Genomic DNA, 24,268 nt, shown 5'->3' with positions numbered 1-24,268 from the left:
ACTGAAATACTGAAATGCACAGTGAGTGAACATGGATACTGACCCCTGCGGGTGCTGAAAGAATCATGTTAGTATAGAGTTCTCCACCTGCTCGCCTGGAGTATTAGGGTGTGTTAGATTTGGGTGTCTCTAGTTGGCGCCTTTGTCCAAATAGGGACCCTTGCGTCTAGTCAGGGTAAGGGGCTACACTCCTAAAATAACCCCTGCTCACCCCCTTGGTAGCTTGGCACGAGCAGGCAGGCTTATCTCAGAGGCAGTGTGTAAAGCATTTGTGAACACATACAGTAATACAGTGAAAACACTACAAATGGACACCACACCAGTTTAGAAAAATAAGTCATTTTTACTAGACTTAACACAAGACCAAACAACAAAAATCCACAATACTGTAATCAAAACAAGTCTTTAAAATGGTAGAAATAGCTTAGTTCACTTTAGATTGTAAATTCAACACTTTATTCACAAAGTACCTGGGATCTGTAACGCAAAACAAACAAAAGGGTCGCAGGGAAGGTGATGCGCCGTTCCTTACACTCAGGGGAGTGGATGCGTCGGTTTCTTACTGCTGCGCAGGGGAGTTAAGGCTCGCTTCCTTACGATGTGGGGAGTTGACGCGCAGGTTTCTTACTGCGATCTGATGCGATGGCACTCCTGTGCTCTGGTGCGACAAAAATGGCGTCTTGGTTATGGTGCGACAACGTAGATGCGATGCGTGCACGCCCGACGGCGACTCTGTGATCTTCTGAGCCGCCACAGGCCCTGCAACACGCTTCTCCGGTGATGCGACGACGACCTCTGTGGCGGCGGCACGCTTCTCCGGTGATGCAATGTGCCTCGGTGATGCGATGGGGACAGCAGCAGCAGTGGCACGCTTACTCGGCGATGTGACGACAACTGCTGCGGCGGCGACACACTTCTTTGTTGAGTCGTGCTTCCAGCTCCCAGCGACACGCAGTCTCTTAGAAGGCCCAGCACAACAGCAGGCCCTTCAATTCCCAGCAAGGGAATTCGGGGGGAGCTGGTGGTGAAGTCTTGTATCCCTGAGACTTCAGGTAGGAGGCAAGCACAGTTCAAGTGTTTGGGGATCTTCTTCAAGATGATGAAAGCACACTCAAGTCGTTTTCTCCTTTCTTTGGCAATGAGGCAACCACTGAAGGCCAACCCCCAAACAGCACAGGGGTAGTCTCCTCCTTCAGTTTCCTGGTTCTTCTCCTCAGAAAAGGTGTGTCTTGATTCCCAGAAGTGATCTAAAGTTCTGGGTCCCCCTTTTTATACACACAAATCCTTTGTCTCTGAAGGCAGAGTGTGTCTGTACCTAGTCCAAACCAGTTCTAGGTGCACTCTGCCAGTGCACAACTTCTTCCTTTGTCAGTGTGGGCCAGTGTCATCAGACGTACCACAGGAGGTGGAGCCAGCATTGTGATAGGCAGCCACAACCCTATTCAGGCCCAGGTGCTACTCCTCCCACCAATCCCAATGCAGATAGGTCTATTCATCCTAGTGCAGACTCACCCGAACCCTGGAGCCACCCCAGCCCCTGTCACTCACAAACCAGACATGGAATACACAAACCTAGCAGAGGCAGGCTGGATGGTTAGGTAAGAAAATACCTACTTTCTAAAAGTGGTATTTTAAAAAACACAGAATGTTAAAACCAACTTCACTAAAAGATGTATTTTATCATCCTGAGTTCAGGCATACTAAACTCTAATTTCTACCGTGGTCCCTGGGTCAGTTAGGATTATAAGCTGTTATAATCAAACTGCCCATCCTGGCCTATGGGGACAGGTAGACTTGCAATAGTGAAAACCAAATTGGCTGTAATTCACCATCAGGACATGCCACACACACACCACCGCATGTCCTACCTTGTACATACAATGCACCCTGCCCTTCGGCCTACCTTAGGGGTGGCTAACTGTCACGGGGTCCCGACCCCTACTGTGCAGGCAAAAGAGTGGTGGCATGTACCTGACACTGAGGATCCTCTCTCCTCTTTTCACAGCCGGGGGACTCCTCGGAATGGTTTACCGCGGCGAATCTAAACCCAGACACCTATACGCCGGTCTTCAGCCAAGGCCCCTTTAATTGTGAACAGCTGTCTCAGGAACCCACTTCCGAGTTACACGTCATCGGCCCCGCTCCCAATGAAAAGAGAGAGGCTGTAACACAGACGACGGACTCCAGAAGACGAGTGGAGAGAGCTGGCGCGGAAAGCAGAACCCCCGGGTCGGAGAGCGGAGGAAGAAGGGAAGACGTCACGGCCCTCGTGTTGACTGCCGAGGACGAGCAGACAGAAGCTCCAGAGAAGCCAGGAGGCCAACATTCCCACGCTCCAGGAGGAGCGTGGCTCTCACAGGTGCGTGCAAGGGTTGCGGGGTGGGTCGTGAGGTGGGAGAAGGTCTCAGAGTCCCTGCTGAAGCCTCCCCACGTCCCCGACTCTCTAAGCCGCTGCCTGCATTCACGTGCACTTCCCCACAAAGACAGCTCAACCTTTCACTTTCTCTGGAAGTGTGAAGTCCCCGGGTGTCTCCTCACTCCCTTTCCCTTGTGGTGACGGTAGAAGGAAATAGAATCCTTTACCAATTGGGTATTTTGTTTGTTTGTTCCTTGAGGGGACGCGGACGCTCCAGACTCCTGCCGGAAGAGTTCCAAGGACCTCTAACCCAGAAACGATGTACTCTTGTCTACAGGGATAAGACGTATTATTACCATGTAAAACCTGACTTTTGAAACCGGCGCAGCCAGTAAATAAAAGGCGCTTCTTAAACATACCAATGGTTGTGGACCTTTCTTTGTTGTCCCGCTTACAAGTGGTGGAGAATGCGGGCAACATTCCATTAGAATCGGAATAATGGAGACCTTAATCCAACACATTGTGGCGAGTCAGGAGAAGCTGGGATGGGCAGTCCAGCAGCAAATGACCTCGGCCCAGGCCGACAGGGATTTGATTAAGGAAAGCATAGCAGCACAACTGGAAGGGCTGCATAAGATCTCGGAGGAGCAGGTGGCCTCTGGGACAAGAGAAGTAAGAAGCAGCGCCTCGGGTCCCCCAGGTGTCTCATTGCAGAAATATGTCCCAGGGGAGGATCCGGACGCATTTCTCGTTAACTTTGAAAGAGCCGCCCGGGCCTGCGGATGGCCATATGAGAAATGGCTCATCTTCTTGGCCCCTCTCCTTACAGGCGAAGCACAGGCAGCCTACCAAGTAGCAAACGCTAACGGCAATACACCGTATGCCGAAATCAAGACAATCATCCTAGACCACCCTGGGTTGGATGCAGAAGCATACCGTGTACGATTCTGCAGGGAAAAAAGCATACCAGAAGGGAACCCCAAGACCCTCTTCTTTCGTCTGAAGGCCGCGGCAGACAAATGGTCAAAGCCCACAGAAAATTCCAAAGAGGAGATAATGGACATGCTTTATCTGGAACAATTCCAGGAGGCCATTCCGTTTAACACACAGCGTTGGCTATGACAGCATAGGCACCTCACCACCGCTGAGGAAGTAGAAATGGCTGCTACCTTGTCTCGTGCACAATCACGAGGATATACCGGGGAGATGGAAAGAGCCCACCGTCCTGTACCAGGAAAACCGGAGAAAAAGTTACCCACAAAACTCAGCCACGAACTTCAGTGGTTCCGACCCCACAAAGTAGACGTTCCAACGCAGCGGGGTCCTCAATGCTTCGATTGTGGGGAGTGAGGGCACATCGCCCGTTTATGCCCCCACAAAAAGCTCCAGGAGGAGCCCATGGACATTGGGTATACACCGAAGACCGTCTTCTACACCGCTGAGTTGGGGAGTGCCTTCTACGCGAGTGTACTACTAAACGGACAATGGGTTAAGGTTCTCCTAGACACAGGATGTCGACAGTCGGTAGTACAGGTATGTTTGGTTGACAAAAAGCAAATAGAAATAGACTCTGTAGACTCTGTAGTGCACATACGGTGTGTACATGGGGACATTGAGCCATATCCGGTGGCACTAGTAACCCTCAAAACTGAGCAAGGATCCCCATATAGGGAAAGGGTGGGAGTACTGAGTGACCTGCCAGAGGACGTCATAATAGGGACAGACAATCCCGGGTTTTTCAAACTCTTTGTTACCACTCTACAGTCCCCCAAAACAAGAAGAAAGGAGAACAATGTCAGAAAATCCCCATACCAAGCCCTTGTCACCCCAACCCCCTGGCCCCTAGATAAAAGCTTCAAATATTCTCAGAGTAATGATCCTACCCTGCAAAACGCCTGGCAAATAGCCCAGACCCTGCATCCTACCAAACCCCCGAAGTATCCCCGGTTCCACATAAAGAACGGCCTCTTGTATCGAGAAGAGAAACCAGATAGTACCCCTCAGTTACTGGTACCCCTAGCCTTTAGGGATCAAATACTCTTCTTCGCCCACTCACACCTTACTGCCAGCCACTTGGGGGCAGAGAAAACAACCCAGAGTATTCTAAGACATTTTTATTGGCCCGGGATATATAGGTCCATAAAAACCTACTGCCAGGAATGTGAGGTCTGTCAGAGGAGGAATCCCTACCGACCTCCTCCTGTTCCCCTTCAGCCCCTCCCGATAATAGGACACCCGTTCGAGAGAATCGGGATGGATCTAATCGGCCCACTACCGAAAACAAGGAAAGGACACCTCTACGCCCTGGTAGTGGTGGATTATTCTACCCACTACCCTGAAGCCTTCCCCTTAAGAGAGCACCACCAACTAAAAACATCACAGAAAAGCGCATTGAGCTATTTACCAGGGTAGGTTTTCCCAGAGAAATCCTGACGGATCAAGGCACCCCATTTGTCTCTCGCCAGATGAGGCCGAGGGAGGTATGCCGAACCCTGAATATAGGACATATCAGGACGTCTGTCTATCATCCTCAAACTGACGGGCTCATAGAGAGATATAATGGGACCTTGAAGTTGACCCTGAAGAAGATGCTCAAAAGTGAGGGGAAGGACTGGGATCTACTTCTTCCTCTCGCCCTGTATGTCGTCCGCAGTCAAGTACAGAGCAGTCTGGGTTGCTCTTCCTTCGAACTGCTTTATGGAAGACAGCCCAGATCATTTCTTGAAATGACCAAGGAGGCGTGTGAAAAAAGAGGAGTGTGAGACCCGTGGTTTTCTTGAATACACCCATAGTCTCAGGTCCAGAATAGGAAAATTGCGGGATCTCGCTTATTCCAACCTAGAAAAACAACAAAGAAAACAGAAGTATCACTATGACAAAGGAAAAAAGTGGCGAACCCTGAACCTTGGTGACTGGGTATTGGTTTTACTTCCTTCCTCCACAACTAAATTAAAAGCAGAGTGGATGGGCCCCTATAAGGTGGTGGGGGTGGTAGGGAAAACCAGCTATAAGGTACAGGTCAAATCTTCCAAGGTACAGACATACCACATCAACATCTTAAAGAAGTGGTTAGGCCCCATCCCAAAAACAGCCCACACGGGAATGTCAACACGGGTAGGAATCACGTGTACCATACCCCAGCTGGTAGTGAATGAGTCCCTGTCCCCCGCAAAACAACAGTCCCTGAGGAAAACTCTTGAGCCGCTCTCCTCTATCTTTTCGGATACACCAGGGAGGATGTCCCTGATTGAACACGTCATCGAGACAGTCCCTGGCAAGACCGTTAAACAAAGACCATACCGTATTCCAGCTGCCAGGAGACAAGCTGTCCAAAATGAGGTCCAAGCCATGTTAGAGATGGGCGTTATACGTCCCTCTAGGAGCGAATGGACCTCCCCCATCGTCCTGGTACCTAAACCTGACGGCTCAATCAGGTTTTGCATCGATATTAGAGCCGTCAACACCATCTCCAAATTTGACTCATACCACCTACCACGGATAGAGGAGTTAATAGAGAAACTCGGGGACGCCCAGTACATAACAACCCTTGATTTAAAAAAAGGATACTGACAGGTCTCCCTTAGAGAACAGGATAGGGGAAAAACCGCCTTCATCACCCCTGATAGACTCTGAGTTTACTGTCCTCCCAACGGAGAGCCCACCACCTTTCAACGGTTAATGAACACCGTGGTCCGTGAACACCAGAGCTACTCGTCTGCTTACCTAGACGACATTGTCATCTTTAGCTCCACATGGGAGGGGCATCTAGTCCACATCAATTTAACATAGGGAGCACTTGCACTGTATAGCAGTGGCACAGTGTCCAAAGCATCTAAACCAGTAAAACATATAGCAAAAACACAGGAGGCAAAAGCAAAAAAATGGAAGGGAGAGCCACGCCAATGGTACCAGGTCTAACAGGGTGGTTTCAAAAAGAGCAAGGAAATGCCTTTCAAAAAATCATTGTTAAATAAAGAAGGAGAATGTTGGTTAATGTACTATCTAAAAAGCCACACACACACACACACACTTATGTGCAATTCAAACATTTGGGCCAATTATTGAAGTTAATTGTATTCTGCATGCTGCATAGGTCTAGGGATCTCTGACAGCTGTGTGCTTGCCTCCCTGTTGTTTAACCTATGCACCACAGATATGGTCAAGTTGCCCAGTGAGCTGGACTATATTAAGATTGGTCAATAGGGGCGTTAGTAAAATATACAAATCTATTAATTGTCCAAAACCAGTATTGTAATTTTTTATATGAGTAAAGAGAAATAGCAGGTGGCATTTAGATGTCAGGGCCGCCCTATAGCTCTGCCATTTGGGGGCCAGTTTGGGAAGAAAAATGATTTTAGGGGACATATTACTATGTTGAAGAACAAGTCAGTTAAATTAGTAAATGTCCTTTCTACTTGGATCTCTTCAGCCTGACTACACATCCCACAAAGCATGTAATTAAAAACAAATGCCCACTATCATTAACCTATGGCTTAGAGGAGCTAACGGGTTGGCAGAAAAAGAACTTGATTTAGCACAATATAATCTGCTCTGCTCTCTATTGTATTCATCCAGGCATGGCTCATAACCAAACAGCCTAGAATTTAGAGAGTTCTACCTATCACTTGGAATGAAAGCATGGTTTGTGAAATTCTGCTACCACCTGCATTCTGAAGACCCAGACTGAATGAAGGGTTAATTTGGAAATAAATTGGTTCTGTATGATAATTAAAGGCCCTGGATTAGATAATTGGAGGACCCTGGATTAGATAATTGGGAGTCACCGGTAGACATACTTGGAATAAAGTGCCTGTGGAATGACAGGAGCTCATTTGGTACCTTAAACAGGGGTTCTGAAGAACAATCTAAAACCTTTAAATTTTTGTGTTTATTATGAATATCTACACTACTTGCAACCTAGAAAAATTCATGTTTGGTTCAGACTGTACCAAACAATGGTAAATAAAAAAATAAAAAACATGCATAAAACACACACATTTGATTATAAGCAAAATGGCATGAATTAAGATGGAAACCTTATTACCTATATTCATGCCGGCATCAGACGATAACCTATATTTACCCAACCTACTTTTTTCCATTTTCCCCTGCATATATTGGGGGGTCTTTGCATCCAGAAGTACAAGGAAAGAAGGTATGCAGACTGTGGCGATACCAAACAATCATTAGATCATATTTTTGATTTTTGCCCCAAACTACTGGCTGAAAAAAATTAATGTTTAAAAAATGTTGGATTGGTTTTATGGTGCAAACTTGCTAGAAGTGAATGTGCAGTCCCTAAGAGACAAACATGTATATCACACAGGGGCATTTGCTAAATTCTTGGACGGTTATCTCTAAATATTGGATTTGTTTTAGTTTAATATGAACAAGTGGGGTTCATTTGAATTAACAGAGCTATAATTCGAGTAGTGTAGGGCAAACATTACCATTTTGGAATTCATCTTTTGTATTGTTTGTTTTATTGTTTGAGATTGTTTTGTCATGATTAACAGTTTTATACCTTCTACTGTGTGGGGCGACAGTCCCATGCCTCAATCAATATGCTGAATTTGAATACGTTTTATTGTCTCAACGATACTGTAAAATTTTTAATAATTATACCAAAAATTCTACCTATCAGTAAACTAAATAACATCTGTGAGTCTTTGAGGAACAGTGGAGTGAGGTAATGTCATACTTGTACATAATGTCGTGCCTCAGAATTTTCAGATAAAGACATGTGCAGTTGTCACATATAGACCAATGAGCAAACCTAAGTTAATAAAAACAATTGCATATTTAATGAGGTGCTTGGAAGCTTCCAAGGACAATGTGAAATCTGGCTACTATAAGTTGATTCCAAAATTCCAAGAAAAAGAATACAAAAGAACCGCTTAGAAGCAGACGGCAACAAGCTGTTCTATATGGGGGATGGGGTGGAATTGATATTCTGCATGCTAATTTAATTTATTCATTTACATAATACACTTCTGGGTAGCCTGAAAAAGAAAGTGAAATTCTAGCTAATAAAGGTAAAATTATTAATACACTGCTGCTGCTTTACACCAAATCACCATAAAATGGGGGGGGGGGGGAAAGTTAACTTCTAATGTCTGGTGGAATATAAATCATTTTTAAATTAAAAGGTTGATGAGATTCAGACTTCCAAATAAAATTCTATTACTAGAAGAGCTACCCTCTTAATGCTTCTCTCCAATGTGGAGGTAGATAAAACTGGTCAAACCACTAGTTAAACCTGTGGGAATGCGCATTTGGTTTTACATCATTTATATTTACTAAGTATGACTATTTTATGGTCATATACTTCAAGTAACTGCAATGATTATGGCTTTTATTATAACTTTCAAGAACAGAAGTTTGTAGTCTTATTTGTCCTAGAATGTACCAGATTATGGACATCTTGTACCTTTTGGACCTTGCCCTTCATTTTCCTTCTAATTTATAAATATTTTTCCACTGCGCATTTTTATTATTGTTGTTAGACAGGAGATTAGTTTAATGTGTACATTTTTGAAGTTATAGATTAGAAACAGTTTGTATATTACCTCTTTTTCTTATATATTAATTTACAACCTTGTATATTATATATTTATGCAATTCAACTTTTAATCAAAATATGGCAAGTTAGAAAACACACCTATGCTCAAAAAAATGTTAGCAGTTAACTAGAGGCAAGACACCTTAGGATTTTAAGTAGTCAATATGAAGGTCAGCAGAAGAAAAGAAAATTGATAAAAAGGTATAATTTCACCATTAGCATGTAGTAAAAGATGCACTATCACTCTAAATGAAAAACAAAACTACTAATAAAAATTATGCTACTTCTTTCCTGACAAGAGAAAAATGCAGAAGTAATATGGCACTGGGCTTAGCTCGAGATATTTGCAGGTTCTTTGGATTTTTGTCCTGCTCCCTAGCTTAAGGCTGGCCCATTGAAACAATGTCAGTGAATTATTTCATAACAGAACATTAATAAAAGACATGCAGGTGCCTGAAAACAGCTTTGTTTTGTGTAATTGTCACACACAAGAGAAACCTTGGAGGCATATTCACAATCCAATGGCCATCATTTATGTCACTTACAAAAGAAAGCACCGTAAGTAATTATGTACTGAAAAAAATAGGACAACGTACCAGTTGGGAATCTCGGTTTTCACAAGTAAATACAAAAGGACGGAGAGGAGATCATCCGCACACATTGCCTCCATGTTCACTGTCAAGACAGCATGGAAAGATTACAGAGAAAAATGGGCAGGTTAACAAGAGTTCAAACATTTGATTTTAGTTCTGTGCATTCACTAGATCCTAAGAACAAAAGTAGCTCTGTTCCTCTGTCTCATGTTCCACTATCTTTCTTTTGAAGACAGGAAGAAAGCCTGTAGATTCCTGTATTTTTGTTGGGATGCTTGCGGTATCATGCATTTTGTGATAATAAAATAGTGTTCGGCGATTTAGGTTCACAAGGCTGTTTCTTGGGTTTAAGGATTATGATTTGTTTGGGGGACCGAAAATGAGTGCAGTCTACTCTTTTGTTTTTTGTGGACGGGCCCATGGGGAATAGATATAACAAATTATTTACCTCTACACAGGTATGTTCTCCCATTTAAGCTCTCTAATACATTTCTTGTATAAATTCCAGTTACTAACACTCTTTGGTGGTTTCATTTCAGCATAGGCTATGGTGCATGCTACACACTTCCTTCCTTTTCCTGTTATGGCATATATTGCTGGCAGGGTTTAGCACTCAACGTGGAAGGGTGCCATCTAGGTGGGTGAGCTGGGAAAACCAACAAGTAGTATCTAAGTAAGTCCTACTTCAAGTCGCACTTTAAACTTCCTTTGCTATGCACATCATTCATATGAACACTGGGGGTGAATTTGATGCCTGTGGGAGATGCCAGATTGACAGCAAAGGAGCCTGAAGTCCTTCATAGCAGGGTAAATGCCTTGCACGAACCACTAGCACCATCTATTTACTCCCAACAAATACCTCCTCTTCACACTGTCCAACAAAGGCAGGTCCTCACATTGTGTACCAGATTTAGCTTTTGACACTGCTCACTGGTGCCAGCATCTCACTCTGGTCACCAGCCCCATGGCCTTATAAGGTTCATTTCTAACACTAGTCACCAGTGCCAACCCTAAAATAGCCACAAATGCCAGCTTCTCTCAATTCCCAGACCTATTCTATATTGTACTTGCTATTAATACTGCCCAACCGTGTCATCACTTACACTATTGTTTCTTACACTGCACTCGGCGCCAGATGCTCAAACGTCTGAGTGGTGTGGGTTTGCACAACTGATCACCAGTAACCTCAATTACCATAACACGATTCCTTGTGTTCCTATCTGCCCTCCCCACACACACTTCCCAATAGTGCTAGTGTGTCAGATTCCCCACCAATGTGCTCTTCCCACTCAAGACTACAATTTTCAAAGCCTCACCCTGTTCCTGTGCCTTACATTGCTTGCCACATCCTTATACTGTGCCCCAGAGTGAGCTCTTCCAAATGCTCAGCAGTTTTTGACATTTGCATCAAGTGCCATGTCCTCAAATCGTATACAAGTATCATCACTGTGCGTGCCAGCTTATTACACAGACCTCAATGCTTGCTTCTTATTCTGTTCGCCAATGACCGTTCCTCACACTGCTCATCAATGTCTGCACCTTACACTACCCACCAATGATAGCTGCTCACAGTGTCCATGAGCTAGAGCTTTCTACATAGTCCACCCAAGCTCATTACACTCTTCACCAGTGGACTAGCAGGCAACTACAGTCCCAGTAGGGGGTTTAAGGACTACTCCAACTGAGAGAACTCAGCAGCTCTTCCGCAAAGCTAGATCCCATACATTCTGAGCTTGGAGCAAGTCCATGTAAGGTCAGTCAGAATCCATAGAAGGAAAGCTCCAGTAAAGGCCAATGGAATGGAGCCTGAGGAATCAAATGAGCAAACATTGCGTCTATGAAACACCTGGTTAGATACAAGCCAGAGATGGCATGCATCCTCCAAATGGATGATGAGTGACCAAGGACCCTCTGAAAAAAGGCACCCAACTGGCTTGCAAAGTAAAGTCAACGACACCTGAGGCAAAGTGCTACTTGGAACAGATGGAGACCCTGCAAAGAAACTAGGAAAAACTAAGCAACAGTAAAAAAACACATATTGGCAAACAAAACCACTGCCATCTCTCTGAGAATAGCAGCAAGCATTTATTACTGATTGAATGCGAATGATGATGCTAGAACAGAGCCTAATGGGCATCTTGGGGAATCTAAGTTCTATGCTGAAAAAATGTTTACAGACCATGAGAGTAACTCATGAGTAATTGCAAATGTTGCCTTTGGTGGCATCATTAATGGGTTATCCACAATTCCAGAGGCAGGAGTGTTTCTGTGTGAAGCACCAGAGGGCACCAAGGGGAGGGACCAGGAGAATGCTCTAAATGTTTACATAAGTACTAAAAGGGCAAATCAGGAAGAATCCTATATCTAACCTTTCACTGTGACTCCAGTTAAAGCCCAGACTAGCAGCTCAAGGGCCCGTGGGCATCTAATCCCTGTCCTGGTCAAAGGCTCTGAATGAAGCACTGGGCAATATTTGGAAAGAAGATGAAAGGAGCCATTAAGGAGCCCTTTAAGACATCTTGAGGCAAAGCAGGTGTAATAATGCATGAGCTTACCTTAGGCAAGGGAAGCAACAATGCCCTCAAGCAAAAGGGCAAGTTTTTAATGGGGATGACTAAGGTAAAAACTCTTAAAGAATCCTGGGCTTCAGTCAAGCATAATGCTCAGGTTTAACTTGGTATATAGGCTCTTGAAATGATCTAAGACTTCAATGGGAGGCCCAGGACAACCCTGGTATAAAACCTAAGTGGCCATTTGGCAATGATTGGCTTACAAATGCCCAAGATCATCCAACATAGTCCACCTAGGGCATTCTCTTCCAGTGACCAGGCCTCCTAAAAATTCAGCAATGGATATACAACATCTCCTTAAGTTAAACCCACAAAAATAAATGTCATCTCCTCACCCCCAAAATCGAACACAGATTCGATCTGGCATTATTTAAATGAGCTGAAACTAGCGGATTTCTCAAAGTCTCTGATATCAGGAGTAAATCCACTGGGTTTAACATTTGAAAATATCCTATCATTATCCTCACATATAAACAAACTTAACAAAATAAGTCAATATCTATCTTCATTCAAATAAGAAAATTCAAGAACCTTCTCTTTCCATGCCAATTTAAAACAGATGCTCACACCATGATTAGTTTCCGATTAGACTTTGGAAATTACATTTAGGCCAGCATTTCGCATCCCTCACTCCCCTGAGGGTTGTTTTCCATTCACAGCCAAACAGATGTGAGAAGGTAACACTCACTTTACTAGAAGACACCTAGATTTAAACAATCTTAATATTGAATCAATCCTTCTCAGGAGTAGAGACCAGCTATTGAAATCCCGATCCCACACATCTGATAAATCAGCCCACCTTCATTTCTTTCAGGAAAATGTTGAAAGCCCATATTTTCCAAATGTGCCAATTAACCCACTCCACTAGGTCACCCTGCATATAAACGAATGCATTTCGCAACAATTCTCCTACCTAGTTTTTGCTCATCTAAAACATGTTTTCACTGTTGCTATCTGCTCACTGCTAATGATCAGTTCAACTTGGACATGGGCTTTCAGACTTATGAGATGAGAATGGTTCCCTTGATGGAAGAAGTTGTGAACAAAATAATCCACTGTTCTCTTCAGAAGCTGATAAGGCATTTGACCTAGCATGTTACTCTTGTCTGGGGTTCTTCAGACACACAGAAACTGGCTTTTATAGCTACATCAAATCTGTGACTAGAATAAGCCTCAATGGGTCCTTCACTGAGAAGGTTATCCTTTGAAGGGGCACTATACGAGATTGCTTGCTGTCGTCCCTACTCTTCACATTGATTCTTGGCTGCTTGCCCAGCAGATGACAGAAGATCCATGTCTGCACTTTGGAGGAGGCACATAAAGAAGCTTTTGATGATGACCATATAAGTGTTCTCAAGTTGACAACTGCATTCAGCCCTGCAACTACTGGCTCAGTTGGTTACATTCAAGAGGGTGCTAGGCTTTTAAATAAATCTGACAAAATCAGAAGCACCCAACTTCCCCGCCATTCCACTGGGCAGCAGATGGAATTACTTACCTGGGAGTGAAGCACTCTGCCTTAATGTTGACCATTTCAAAGCCAAGTACCCATGTCCCTAGATGAAGCCTAAAAAGAGTCACCTAATAAGAAGCCTACTGTATCTCTCTTGGTTCAGCAACTTTAAAATAAACATGTTATTTAGGGGCCATATACTTCTTTAAGGCTATCGTTAAGTGCAAGTACCACATTTCTAGGCAATTTTGTTTGACAAACTTGTAAGGCAAGGTGATCTCTTGGTTAGGCTTTTAGAAAGACACAAGTCAGGCTTAAGGCGAACTCAACTCCCAATTGTACTATCCAGTAACCCAACTTTGCATTAAGATATACTAGATCTGAAAGGAATCCGATAAACTTAGTTCCCATGGACCAAGCATTGATTTGAAGTGCTTTATAGGAAATTCCTTAGCTATTAGTAGTCCACCCAACACACACATTTTTGGCCCGGACCCATTTGATCAATGGAAGCAAGAGAGTTTATTACTTGATCACAATTATCCAATCTGGGGTACAGCAAAGTTGTAGACTCCATTATAGACAATCACAAAATAAGGCAAACACTGGCACAGTACTGTGGCAGATTTTGTAAAGTTACTGGCTTTTGGACTGTAATCTAATGGCATGACATTGTCCATCTACAAGATATTGTTATCAAGCCTGAAGTGAGGGGAAACTACATGAGGAAATGGAAAAATGTCCTGGGCAGATAGATTAGTAAAGAAAATGAAAATGATGGAAAGGCAATATAGGTATTATGAACTTTTAGGATAGGTAAGTATACTATAAAGTAATGTTCAGCTAGTAGCTCACACCACGGAAACTCAAACGCATGCATTCTTACACAAATCTTAATTGCTGTAACAAATATGGTGCTCAGGAAGAAATTATTCCCATCTGGTAGAGATTTCCTAACCTATCTAGTTCTAGGATGAATGCCAACCTGCTGGTTCTGAGACTTCTAATGTTCGGCTTCATGATAAGGCAAGACAGTGTGACCTTGTGATTCTGAGGAAGTGCTGGAGAGCCGCAAAGCTGCCAACAGCAACATCTTGGAGGCAACAAGATTGGTCTTCCGTTTTACAATGTCACAGGGGAATATACAATGAAAAAACTGACAACATGAATTATAATGGGCTAGGTTTGAAAAAAAGTGATGAGTGATTTCCTATATATCTGGAGGATACCCCCCTCCCTCCCCCCACGACATGCATTGGTAGGTTGACAGTTTTGGAATTCTTTGCTTAATATGGAGTGAGACGTTTAGGTTTACCTGGGGGCGAGGGGAGGGGGGGTGTTATGTTCCTTACAAATACTTGGAAAGAAGTGATAAGCCAGCAACAATCTCTCTAGTAGTGTGGGGGTGGTTAAGGGATTTACATGATAGGCATACATGATACTTATTTCAGCGATGCTAAACTGGGGAGAGGGGTGTAGGGAGCTGGGCTTTTTTTGCAGTTACACCCCCACTTTTTGCCTCCTTTTTAGCTACTAGAAGCATATTTTCGACTCTGACAGTACACTGGGGCCTACTAACCAGACCTCAGTGCTACTTCTCCGTCCCTAAAACAAGGAGAAGTCTAATTGTGCTACAATTGGCTAAGGACTTTAGCACCACTGTAAATCCCTAGTAAATGGTACTCCAGGTCCCTAGGGCAGGGGTACTAAAGCTAAGGGCTGCAGTATATCTTATGCCACCCTAAGGGACCCATAAAAATATTCCACACAGACTGCCATTGCAGGTTGCATGACATGGTGCAAACCAGGATTGAAAAAACAACATGACACTCCTGTGTGTGATGCCAAACTCACTGCATTTAACATAATTAAGTCAGGGTGCATTATATTTTATGTGAAGACATATCTGCATGAGCAGATGTGCCCTTGTGATGTCTATTCCATTACTAGATAATGCAAGTGATCAGGGAAGCCCTTTTAAAAGCATGTGCTGGACACTGGTGAAAACGAGTTCCCCAGCTACCCCATGGCTTCACTGAAAATAGGGATGTTTGGCATCAAACATCTCGTATTAATGAACTCACACTGATGCAGTGTCTGATGTATTAATACATGCACATAGAGGGCACCTTATAGGTGACCCCAGAAAACCTACCAGCCTCTGGTGTGTTGACTGACTGGCTCTTGACTGTCTGCCGCCAGAGACAAGTTTCTGATCGCCCCCCCCAAGTGTGAGGGCCTTTGCTCTCAGGAGGTCAGAAACAAAGCCTGCTCGGAAAGAGGTTGTTTACACCACCTCCCAAAGGATGACCTGCTGATTAGCATTCTGAGGCAGGAGAGCTTCAAAGAAGCCACCACCTTTGAAATGCGAGTCTGGCTTCCCTCACAGGAGAGGAAGTCGGCCCCCTTCGTTCAGAGCTTTTTGGCACCTGGACAGGTGGCGAAAATTAGCTATTCAGGCAGGCTAGTACCATCCCTAAGGTGAGCTACCTGAAGTGGGAACGATTTTTCGGAGTTTCCCATCTTGATCAGGGTTTGCCAAAGCTGGTCGTAGAGGACCAGATCCATGCCAGATTTTTAAGATAACTACATTTATCTAAACGTGGATATGCTAAACATCTGGCATGGATCCAGCCCTCAAGGATAGACTTTGGAGAACCCAGATCTTGATGATGCCAAACTTAGGGATTCTGGGACTGGGTTATGCCAGGGGACGTAGCGACCCTAGGGGTAAAGCCCAATGCCTGCTACCCCTCACTCCCCTTAAAACCCCTAAATTGAGTATTTAGAGGACCTCCTGATACCAGATCTTCAGATTTCATTGGACACAAAAAGTGGAAGAAGACTACTGACACAAGAAACCGAGAAGCACGATTGACTTGGCGCCAACCTCGCCGGCCTTTCTGCTGCACCTGATATTCGTGGAGCAACTGATTCGCCCTGCTGCTGTGCAGACCTCAAGAAACCCGGAGGGCTGCCAGAGCTTTGCAAATTGCCAAAGGAACTCTCTTGGAGTAGAGGAGATAATCCCCTGCAGCCACAGGCATCAAAGAAGCAAGACCCGGTACACTGACCTGCTGCCTGCGGAGTCTACCAATGCAGCAGCCATCCAGGAAGAGGTAGCAGTGCTCCTACAGGTCAGAATCATCCTCCCTCCAAGTGTGGGGGTGCCAGGACCGAACAGAGCTGCACAGTACCAATCCCTGGGGTACTTGACCCCTAACAGCAGCCAAGGCTTGTTGTGCCCAGACCGGCACTGAGGAAGACAAATCTGCAGGTCGAGGGACTTCAGGGACAGTGAGACCCACTTCGTGAGTGGCCCACCTGTCCTGTTTGCCCCTACTACAGCAAACAAATACAAAGAAGTGAGTCTGCGACCGCTGACACCCAACACCTCAAAGCACCTATGCACCCGTGCTCCAGAGCCCGAGTCCAAGTGAGGTAATGGTGCCTACGTGGTCCCGCAGACCAACAAGAGCTAAGCACCCGCTTGGGTTTGCCAAAACTGGACTTCCAGTCACCACCTGCAGCCTCTTTCTGCAGGCCCCTCCAACAGAGAGAAACCCCTGCACCAGAACCAGACCCCAAGACACCACTGTACTCAAGCCCCACAGCCCGAGGAAAAGTGGACCAAAGGTGACCCTGCATGCCCAAGGATCTCAAGGATCGAGCCCCCTTTTGGGTTCCCCCGCACTTGTCCCCTGTAACTGGACCGTTTTCCCATTGAAGTGAATGGGACACTAAACGCCGCGACAACTCTGCACCTGGACGCCCCAAAGCCTTCCGAAGTGTCCTTTGGAGTGGCCTTGGACCTTGCCCCATACTCACCTTAAGTCTAGAAGAACACACCCGTAAGTCGCTGAGAAGTGCCCGAATGGAATACATATTTTTCCCCCATTGAATAACATTGCCGGTCCAGAAAATGCACTAAGTGTCCATTTCTGAAAACTGAAAAAAATCATAACAAGAAAGTACTTACCCAATGATCTTGGTTTCTAAATTTATATGAAAGTACATGTTATTTTTATGAATTTGTGTCTTATTTATTTAAGTGTGTCTCGTTTACTGCACTTGTGTGCGAGATAAATTCTTAGCACTACCCTATGATAAGCCTAACTGCTCACCCACACTACCACAAAAGTGCATTTGGGATGTAATTTGTTCCTCTTTAATTTCTTTGGGGTTTGCCTGGACTCTTTGCACGGTATACTTCTTTTTGGTATACCATATAGAGAGCCAGCTTCTTACAGGGGGGCTAAAGGGGCACTTCTAAGTGAATATAATGTAATTCTGTAAATGTCTGTTGTACTATATGAAATAACCACTCAAATGAATCCAGTGAGATTCAGTAACCTAGTTCTGAAAAAGAATAATCAAAGTCCCTTGTTGCTAGTTTGACTTCTTTTTAGGCACCTGATGCTGCTCCTTTGTTCCAGTGGATGGTCAGCGGTCTTAGGGCTATGTTTAAAGTACAATAACTGAAGCACAAACTCAGTGTACTGTCAATTACATTCTGCAACATATATTTACTTTTCTAAGAGGTGGGTTAAAACTATTTATTTTTTTAATGTTCTACTTACACTGCATATCCAACCATAGTTCTTTTTCACGAAATTGAGCAAGGGTTTGCACTTCATTACACCCTATGACTTTTAAGGGGACCTTGTACTCACACATTGTCCTCAGCACCCACCATTCCTGAATTCGGAAGCTAGATTTAAAACCCCAAATCTTCATCTCTCCAAATATGCTACTTCAAGCTCAGACCTATGAATTTGTGTCTTCCTTTCCTTGATATCTAGCCAAGCACATAAAAAAACCACAGTTATAACATTTTGGAATAATGGTAATTCAGTTCATGTAAAAGGTTAAAGCATATATCACTTACAATTAAATCTCATCTTTAGTAAACAGCGTTTTTGAACAGAGGAAACAGGTTGATATAAAAAAACAAGGGCATGATTTAGAGCTTGATGGATGGGTTACTCCGTCACAAACGTGACGGAAATCAAGTCCTCCTTACTACAAGTGCATTATACGCTATGGCACCTTTGTTTGTGGATGCAGCGCCTGTCCGCCAAACTCTGAATCAGGCCCTACATTTTCCAGAAAGAAAAACGAAAGTTTTTCAAAAAAACTTTCTTCAACTCCCAAATTTCTGCAGTGTTTGAAAAATAATCTGCATAACTGAGCGGATTATGTGAACTACATACAATTTTAAACAGCAATGAGAGAATGCAGATTGCTGAATCTCGGACACAAACCTCTTTGGCTTGGAGACTGCATTATATTGTGAACCACCTGCTGCAGACACATCAGCTTCTGCTGTGGTGAAGTGCATTTATTCAGGTGACCCAATTCTCGCTTTGCTCGAGGTATGTTAACACTGTCAAAAGAAGAACACATACAAGGTATATTAATTCTCAGAAGAAATGAAGGTTTCTTTACCTATTTCAACGCATCAATATGAAGTCAGCGTTACAGCAGAAACCGTCATCTAAAGCAATACAACAAACATTGAGTTTCAACTTATCAACTGAACAAATGCGTTCCCAGATAAAAGTCAGCAAGTAAACGTTAATTTAACGAGAAACATTTAATTTACAAATACACATGGCTGACCTTCAGTTAAATCAGCTTGTGTCTGGATCAATGCTCACTGATCAGACTAGAAGGGGTCTCTTCCAAGTGTTCCTCACAGATCATTCATTTGCTACTGCAGATACCAATTCAGTAAGGTAGAAATGGCAAATGTCCATGCTATTCCTCTGTTTTAAGGTCTCTGAACCTGCATTCTTCTTTTTAATGATTTATCACATAATTAAACGACCTTAGATGCTTCTCTCTTTCAGAAATTCCATAATTTATTTTAAAACATAAGAATACAAGAACAATGTTTTGGGACATAAAACACAATCTACATTTATTTTAACAGGTTTTAAGCTTGTATTAATTTATAACTATTCGAGGTTCAAATAAAAATCTCTATTTTGTTCTAAAAAGCTAAGTAGATGATTTTAATTGCAATAAATTAAACATAAATTAGGGGTTTAAAAAGTCTGTATAAAATATACGTTGTAAATAAGCTGGAATTAAGATTTTCAACTCGCTTTCAATTGATACAGACATTTGCTTTAAAAAATAAAGAAGCCACAACTAGATTTTCTACAATGTCAATAAGGGGACCCTGGGTGATCAAAAAAGATTGTATCTAGATATTAAGGAAAGGATTTATATGTAGAATAGGAAAAGTAATACATTGGCACCCAACCTCAGAAGAACAGGGGTAAAATGTAGTTTTGCAAAAAAATGAGTAATGTAATTCACATTACTGCAGTGGAGGCATTACACACATCATAAACAGGCTAATATAATGACAAACTCCTCACACCAATGTCAGAAAGACTGTAGGAAGAGGAAGGGACCCCCCACATGCTCAGGTGGTGGCAAGGTTCATGAGTACTGGTCTGATGTCCTGGAATAAACAAACTAAAGGTTTATTTAAAACAATATATACATCATGTGTGCCTCATTTTTGGTTAGATCAGGCAGCTTGACTAACATTTACAACAAATTGACACGGTGTCAAGAGTTTGGAGAAAAGATGGATGGGATATTAGTGGTTTGTGAATTTTATGAAAAGCAACACAGAAACCAGTTCTGGTGGTCCCTTTTCATCAAACCACGTTTTTATCATTTTTTACCATAATGACTTTCACCACACTGACAAACTCAGTGACAGGTTCAAATCAGCCTCCTTCTGCGGCAGCAGTGACTAGAATTGGGCCATGGCAACTCATCCTACTGTGAATGCCCCCCCCCCACAGCTGGCAGCCTACATGAGAAATAACAGAGTGGCAGAAAAGCCAGTCTGACCCCGTCCAGGTTTGTTTAACTTCTTCCAGTGGCTGCTGCAATTTCCTGTTCACAATTTGTCAACATTAAAATATTGAAAGACAATTCTAAGGTTTACAAATCCCTTCGCTTACAAAAATGGCAAGCATTTTAAACAAAACAAAATATGTCTAAGTTACCGAATGTTTCAACTTACTTCAAAACACAGCCTATATAGGCGCTATTCCCACACACTGTCGGCAGTTGCTTTCAAGACTGTCTGCAACCCCAGAGCAAAGTCCCCAAAAGCAAATTTGTAGACATTGCCCAGATTCCTAGACTTAGGACCTTATTAATGGACAGAGGCAAATCTCAGAATGGGGAGGATGGGAGAGTCAGTGAGATATCTGTGGATCGGTAGAGTCTCTGCCAGAAGGCAAGTAACTTGTTCTTCCGATAGAGACTTCAAGCCACAGATTTGTTACCTTTTGAATAAAAAGCAAAGCAATACCTATTCGGAGGTGGGCCTGTGAATGAAGTCAGAAGTGCTGCAAGACCAAGTGGGCAAAATAACCCTCTCGACCTACCAGACGGTCCAGGCAACAGCGCTTCATGACTGTATGGAGGGATGCCCACATACGCAGTGTTAGCAGCTTTGGCCCAGGTAGAATGAACATTCAGGCCTTCTGGAGGCTGCTTTTTGACCAATGTGCAGCAGATTCTAATGCACAACACGATAGCTTGACTGATGTGGAACGGTGTCATGCCCTTTGGCATTGGTACCCCCTAGACAGCCCATTAGGCCAAAAGAGCTTGCACTTCCTGCCTCAAAACCTCTGTTGGTATGCAACAGTTGGTTCTGTGGGGAAAGTATTTCTTCTATAAAACCAAAATCAATATGTGCATTATTGAAATTGAAGAAATTATTTAGTCAATAACAAAAATGTATCATAGCACAGTAGACCAATTTGCACCCCAATGAGAACAAATTATTAGAAGAACTTGGATACGACACCAAAAGGAGATTTAACATGTACGATATATTGTCAATCATATATCTTGAAGTGATGCAAAAAAATATATTGACATATCACCAAAAGACACACACACAGGGCTGTTGAACAATGATACAATGATGAAAATAACAAACATGAACAAAAAGTGAGAATAGTCACACAATGATACAAATGTTACAACAGTAAATTGGTAGGGTGTCCCAAGAAAAGAAGGTAACTGCTTAGGCAATTGGCTGTTTGAAATTACAATGTGATTGGCTTGGCAGGAGTGGAGATCGTCAATTATCGTAGACGTTTCGACCCTTTATGTGTTGAATTCAAAACAATCACCACGGGTCTTCATCAGGACTGAGCACACATACCAGCATCTTTAATAGTAGCGAGACGTAACCTCAAATCTAGGTATTAAGGTCTCTCAATTAATGTGGTATCCGTAGGTTAAAAGACGGGCCTCTTACTATTCTGGCCTTAGGAAACCGGGTGAATTTCATCAGGGGCGTAAAATAGAGCTTACAAATCAGCTCTAGATGAGCAAAAAATGCCAAGTTCAATTTATTTTGGGACCAGTTTAGGATCCTCGGTCAAGGAGGGAGTAAATCATCTCAATAGATTGCCGGAGCAAATGGAAGCTCAAAACCGGTCACCAGCTGGTGGACAGTGGAAGGTGCGGCAGGAAAGAAAAGGAAAGTAAGGCAAATACCCTGTGAACAATATGCAGGACCCATATGCAGGACCCACATGTCTTACGTGATTGCCTGCCAACCCGGTAAGAATCGGTGGATTCTGCCTCCACCGAGTGGCTGTGTCCATGTAAGGGCATGCTTATGAGGTTTGGAAGATGGGGCGCAGGCCCAGGGAGGGGGGGGGGTGCAGACTGAGTGGCATGCTGATCTTGTCCAAGGGGGTGGTGTGGACATCGGCCTTTACAACGAAGGTGGGGGTTGGACATGCTGGCGGTAAGATACGTCTCGGCCAAAACTGCCAAAGGAGCGATGGAACTATTTTGTTTGCTGTAATGGGGCGGGAAGCCCAGAGAGTTTGCGGTGGCCCTGCTCAGTAGCATTCCAACAAACTGCTGGTGCTAACAGAGAGAAGGGCCAAACTGGTAGCGGAAAATACCTATTTGCCAAATGTTTCCACTCGCGTAGATTCCCTGTCAAGGGGAGTGGTAGGAAATCTGTTTGGATTAGAGAAGCTAGTGGAAGCCTGCACCACTAGGCTTTCTGGTGAGGGGTAATGCAAAACGAAATGCCGGGTCGCCTCGATCAGGGAGATGGCACTTAGCGATTTGTAGACTGACCGGTGGGCCAGAGAGCGGTTTGGTCCAAATCCCTAATAATGTATCAATTTGTGCTTTGTTGAAAGGAAGGGTCTCAAAAGATGTCTGCCCGGTTGAAGGACCTCAGTCAAAACATTATTCTTAACTTCCAAGCTGGAGGTCAAGAACTTCGAGCGCCATGCCTGCGTTGGAAGCCAATTACTCTGCGGCTGGTTCAGTGGAAAAAAAAAGACCTGTGTCCAGAGAAGTATCGAGGCCACTATCCTTGTGTAAGTCCTCGTACCAACTGACATCCTGGTAGTGCTGAGCAAACTCCGAAGTTATGTAACAGTGATTATCCGAATCGGTCTCAAAAAGGGAACGCAAAGTGTTGTTGTACCTGTGACAAATCAGGTGGGGGGGGAGGGGGGGGGGAGGAAGTGGTGCCTCGGGCAGATTTGAGCACAACTGCGGTCAAAGTCAGACCAGCCTAAAGGAATACTATTGGGCCTCATCCTCTGGCATCAGTGAAGTGGGCATTGGCCTCAAAATACCCGGGGCCGGCATGGGTAATGGCGCCGGAAGTGGGTCGGGACAAAAGTCAGAATCAAGACAGGCAAGACAGGCTAGGAGTGTCACGTTGGCGTCGAATGCGAACCTGCCGGCGGTATCCCAAGTGGAAAGCCACTCAGCTCCTTGGAGCACGAAGGCATACCAGAGGGAGTTGGCAGGGATCTAATGAGCGAGAGCATGGCTGCGTAAGTCTTCAATCTTTATGCAGCACGGCTGAAGCTGCCAGAAAACTCAGATTATGCCAGAACAAGCTGCGTGATCGACTCAGGAATGACATAGAGAAGGGTAGCGCCACTCCCTCCATGCCTGCTGAGGCAATTGTGAGAGTGGCATGAGGGAGACAAATGACGGTTAGACGTTTGCTTGGCTGAAGACTTGGAGTGAGACTAAGACCTATCTCTGGAGCGGCTTGGTCGTCTCCAGGAATACGACCTAGACTGAATCTATGAAGCGGATCAGGACTTGGAACGGTCCCAGCATCTTTTTATGCTTGGCAACAATGTTTTGCCTCCCGTTCCCTGACAAGCTTTGGGTTCTTTGAGATGCAGTCGCTGCAGGCCTTGGAGTCATGCTTCGGCCCTGGCACCAAAAGCACACCTTGTGAGGGTCTGTCACAGACATTTGTTTTTGACTGTCCCTACAGAGCTTAAAAACTGTCTTTTTTAGGGGTGACATCTATGCACACTGAATAAAAGTTTTTTTTTTTAGACTCCATTTATTTTGGAAAAAATTCAAACATCATAAACACCCCCCCCCCCCCATCCATGGGCATGTAGGCCATACACACTTTTATTGCAACAATTCTCATCTTGTGTGTCCAGTCAGGGTCGGGCGTCAGCGGGTCAGACAGTGTTACTCCCAGGGTAATAGGCCCGAGTTCTGACACGGTCTCCTTATTTGTAGAGGGTATCCAGTTATTCCCCAATCTGGGCAGGCCTCTTCCTCCTTCACCACCCAGCCTCTTCCCTCCATGTTCTCCATGGGCCCCAAATTTTTCAAAATTACGCGGGCATCCTCTCGCCTGGTATATTAATTTTTCGGTTTCCATGCACC

The 24,268-nt window shown here is 44.1% G+C and overlaps 1 protein-coding gene across 6 annotated transcripts in view; it reads right to left on the bottom strand.

The window, feature by feature from the left end:
- The window catches only part of ANKRD27 (ankyrin repeat domain 27), a 595,879-nt gene that overhangs the window by 362,942 nt on the left and 208,669 nt on the right, over positions 1-24,268 (bottom strand). For all 6 annotated transcript variants that reach the window (XM_085639132.1, XM_085639135.1, XM_085639137.1 and 3 more), the window contains 2 exons: positions 18,799-18,920; positions 9,515-9,593 (listed from right to left, as the gene is read on the bottom strand). In XM_085639132.1, the coding sequence (XP_085495258.1) occupies positions 9,515-9,593; positions 18,799-18,920 (201 nt within the window). The remainder of the gene's footprint in view (positions 1-9,514; positions 9,594-18,798; positions 18,921-24,268) is intronic.

Source organism: Triturus cristatus, chromosome 12 (genome assembly GCF_964204655.1).
Source record: "Triturus cristatus chromosome 12, aTriCri1.1, whole genome shotgun sequence".
NCBI classification, from domain to species: domain Eukaryota; kingdom Metazoa; phylum Chordata; class Amphibia; order Caudata; family Salamandridae; genus Triturus; species Triturus cristatus.
The sequence above is the reverse complement of the archived record's forward strand: the minus strand, read 5'-3'. Positions and strand labels throughout refer to the sequence as shown.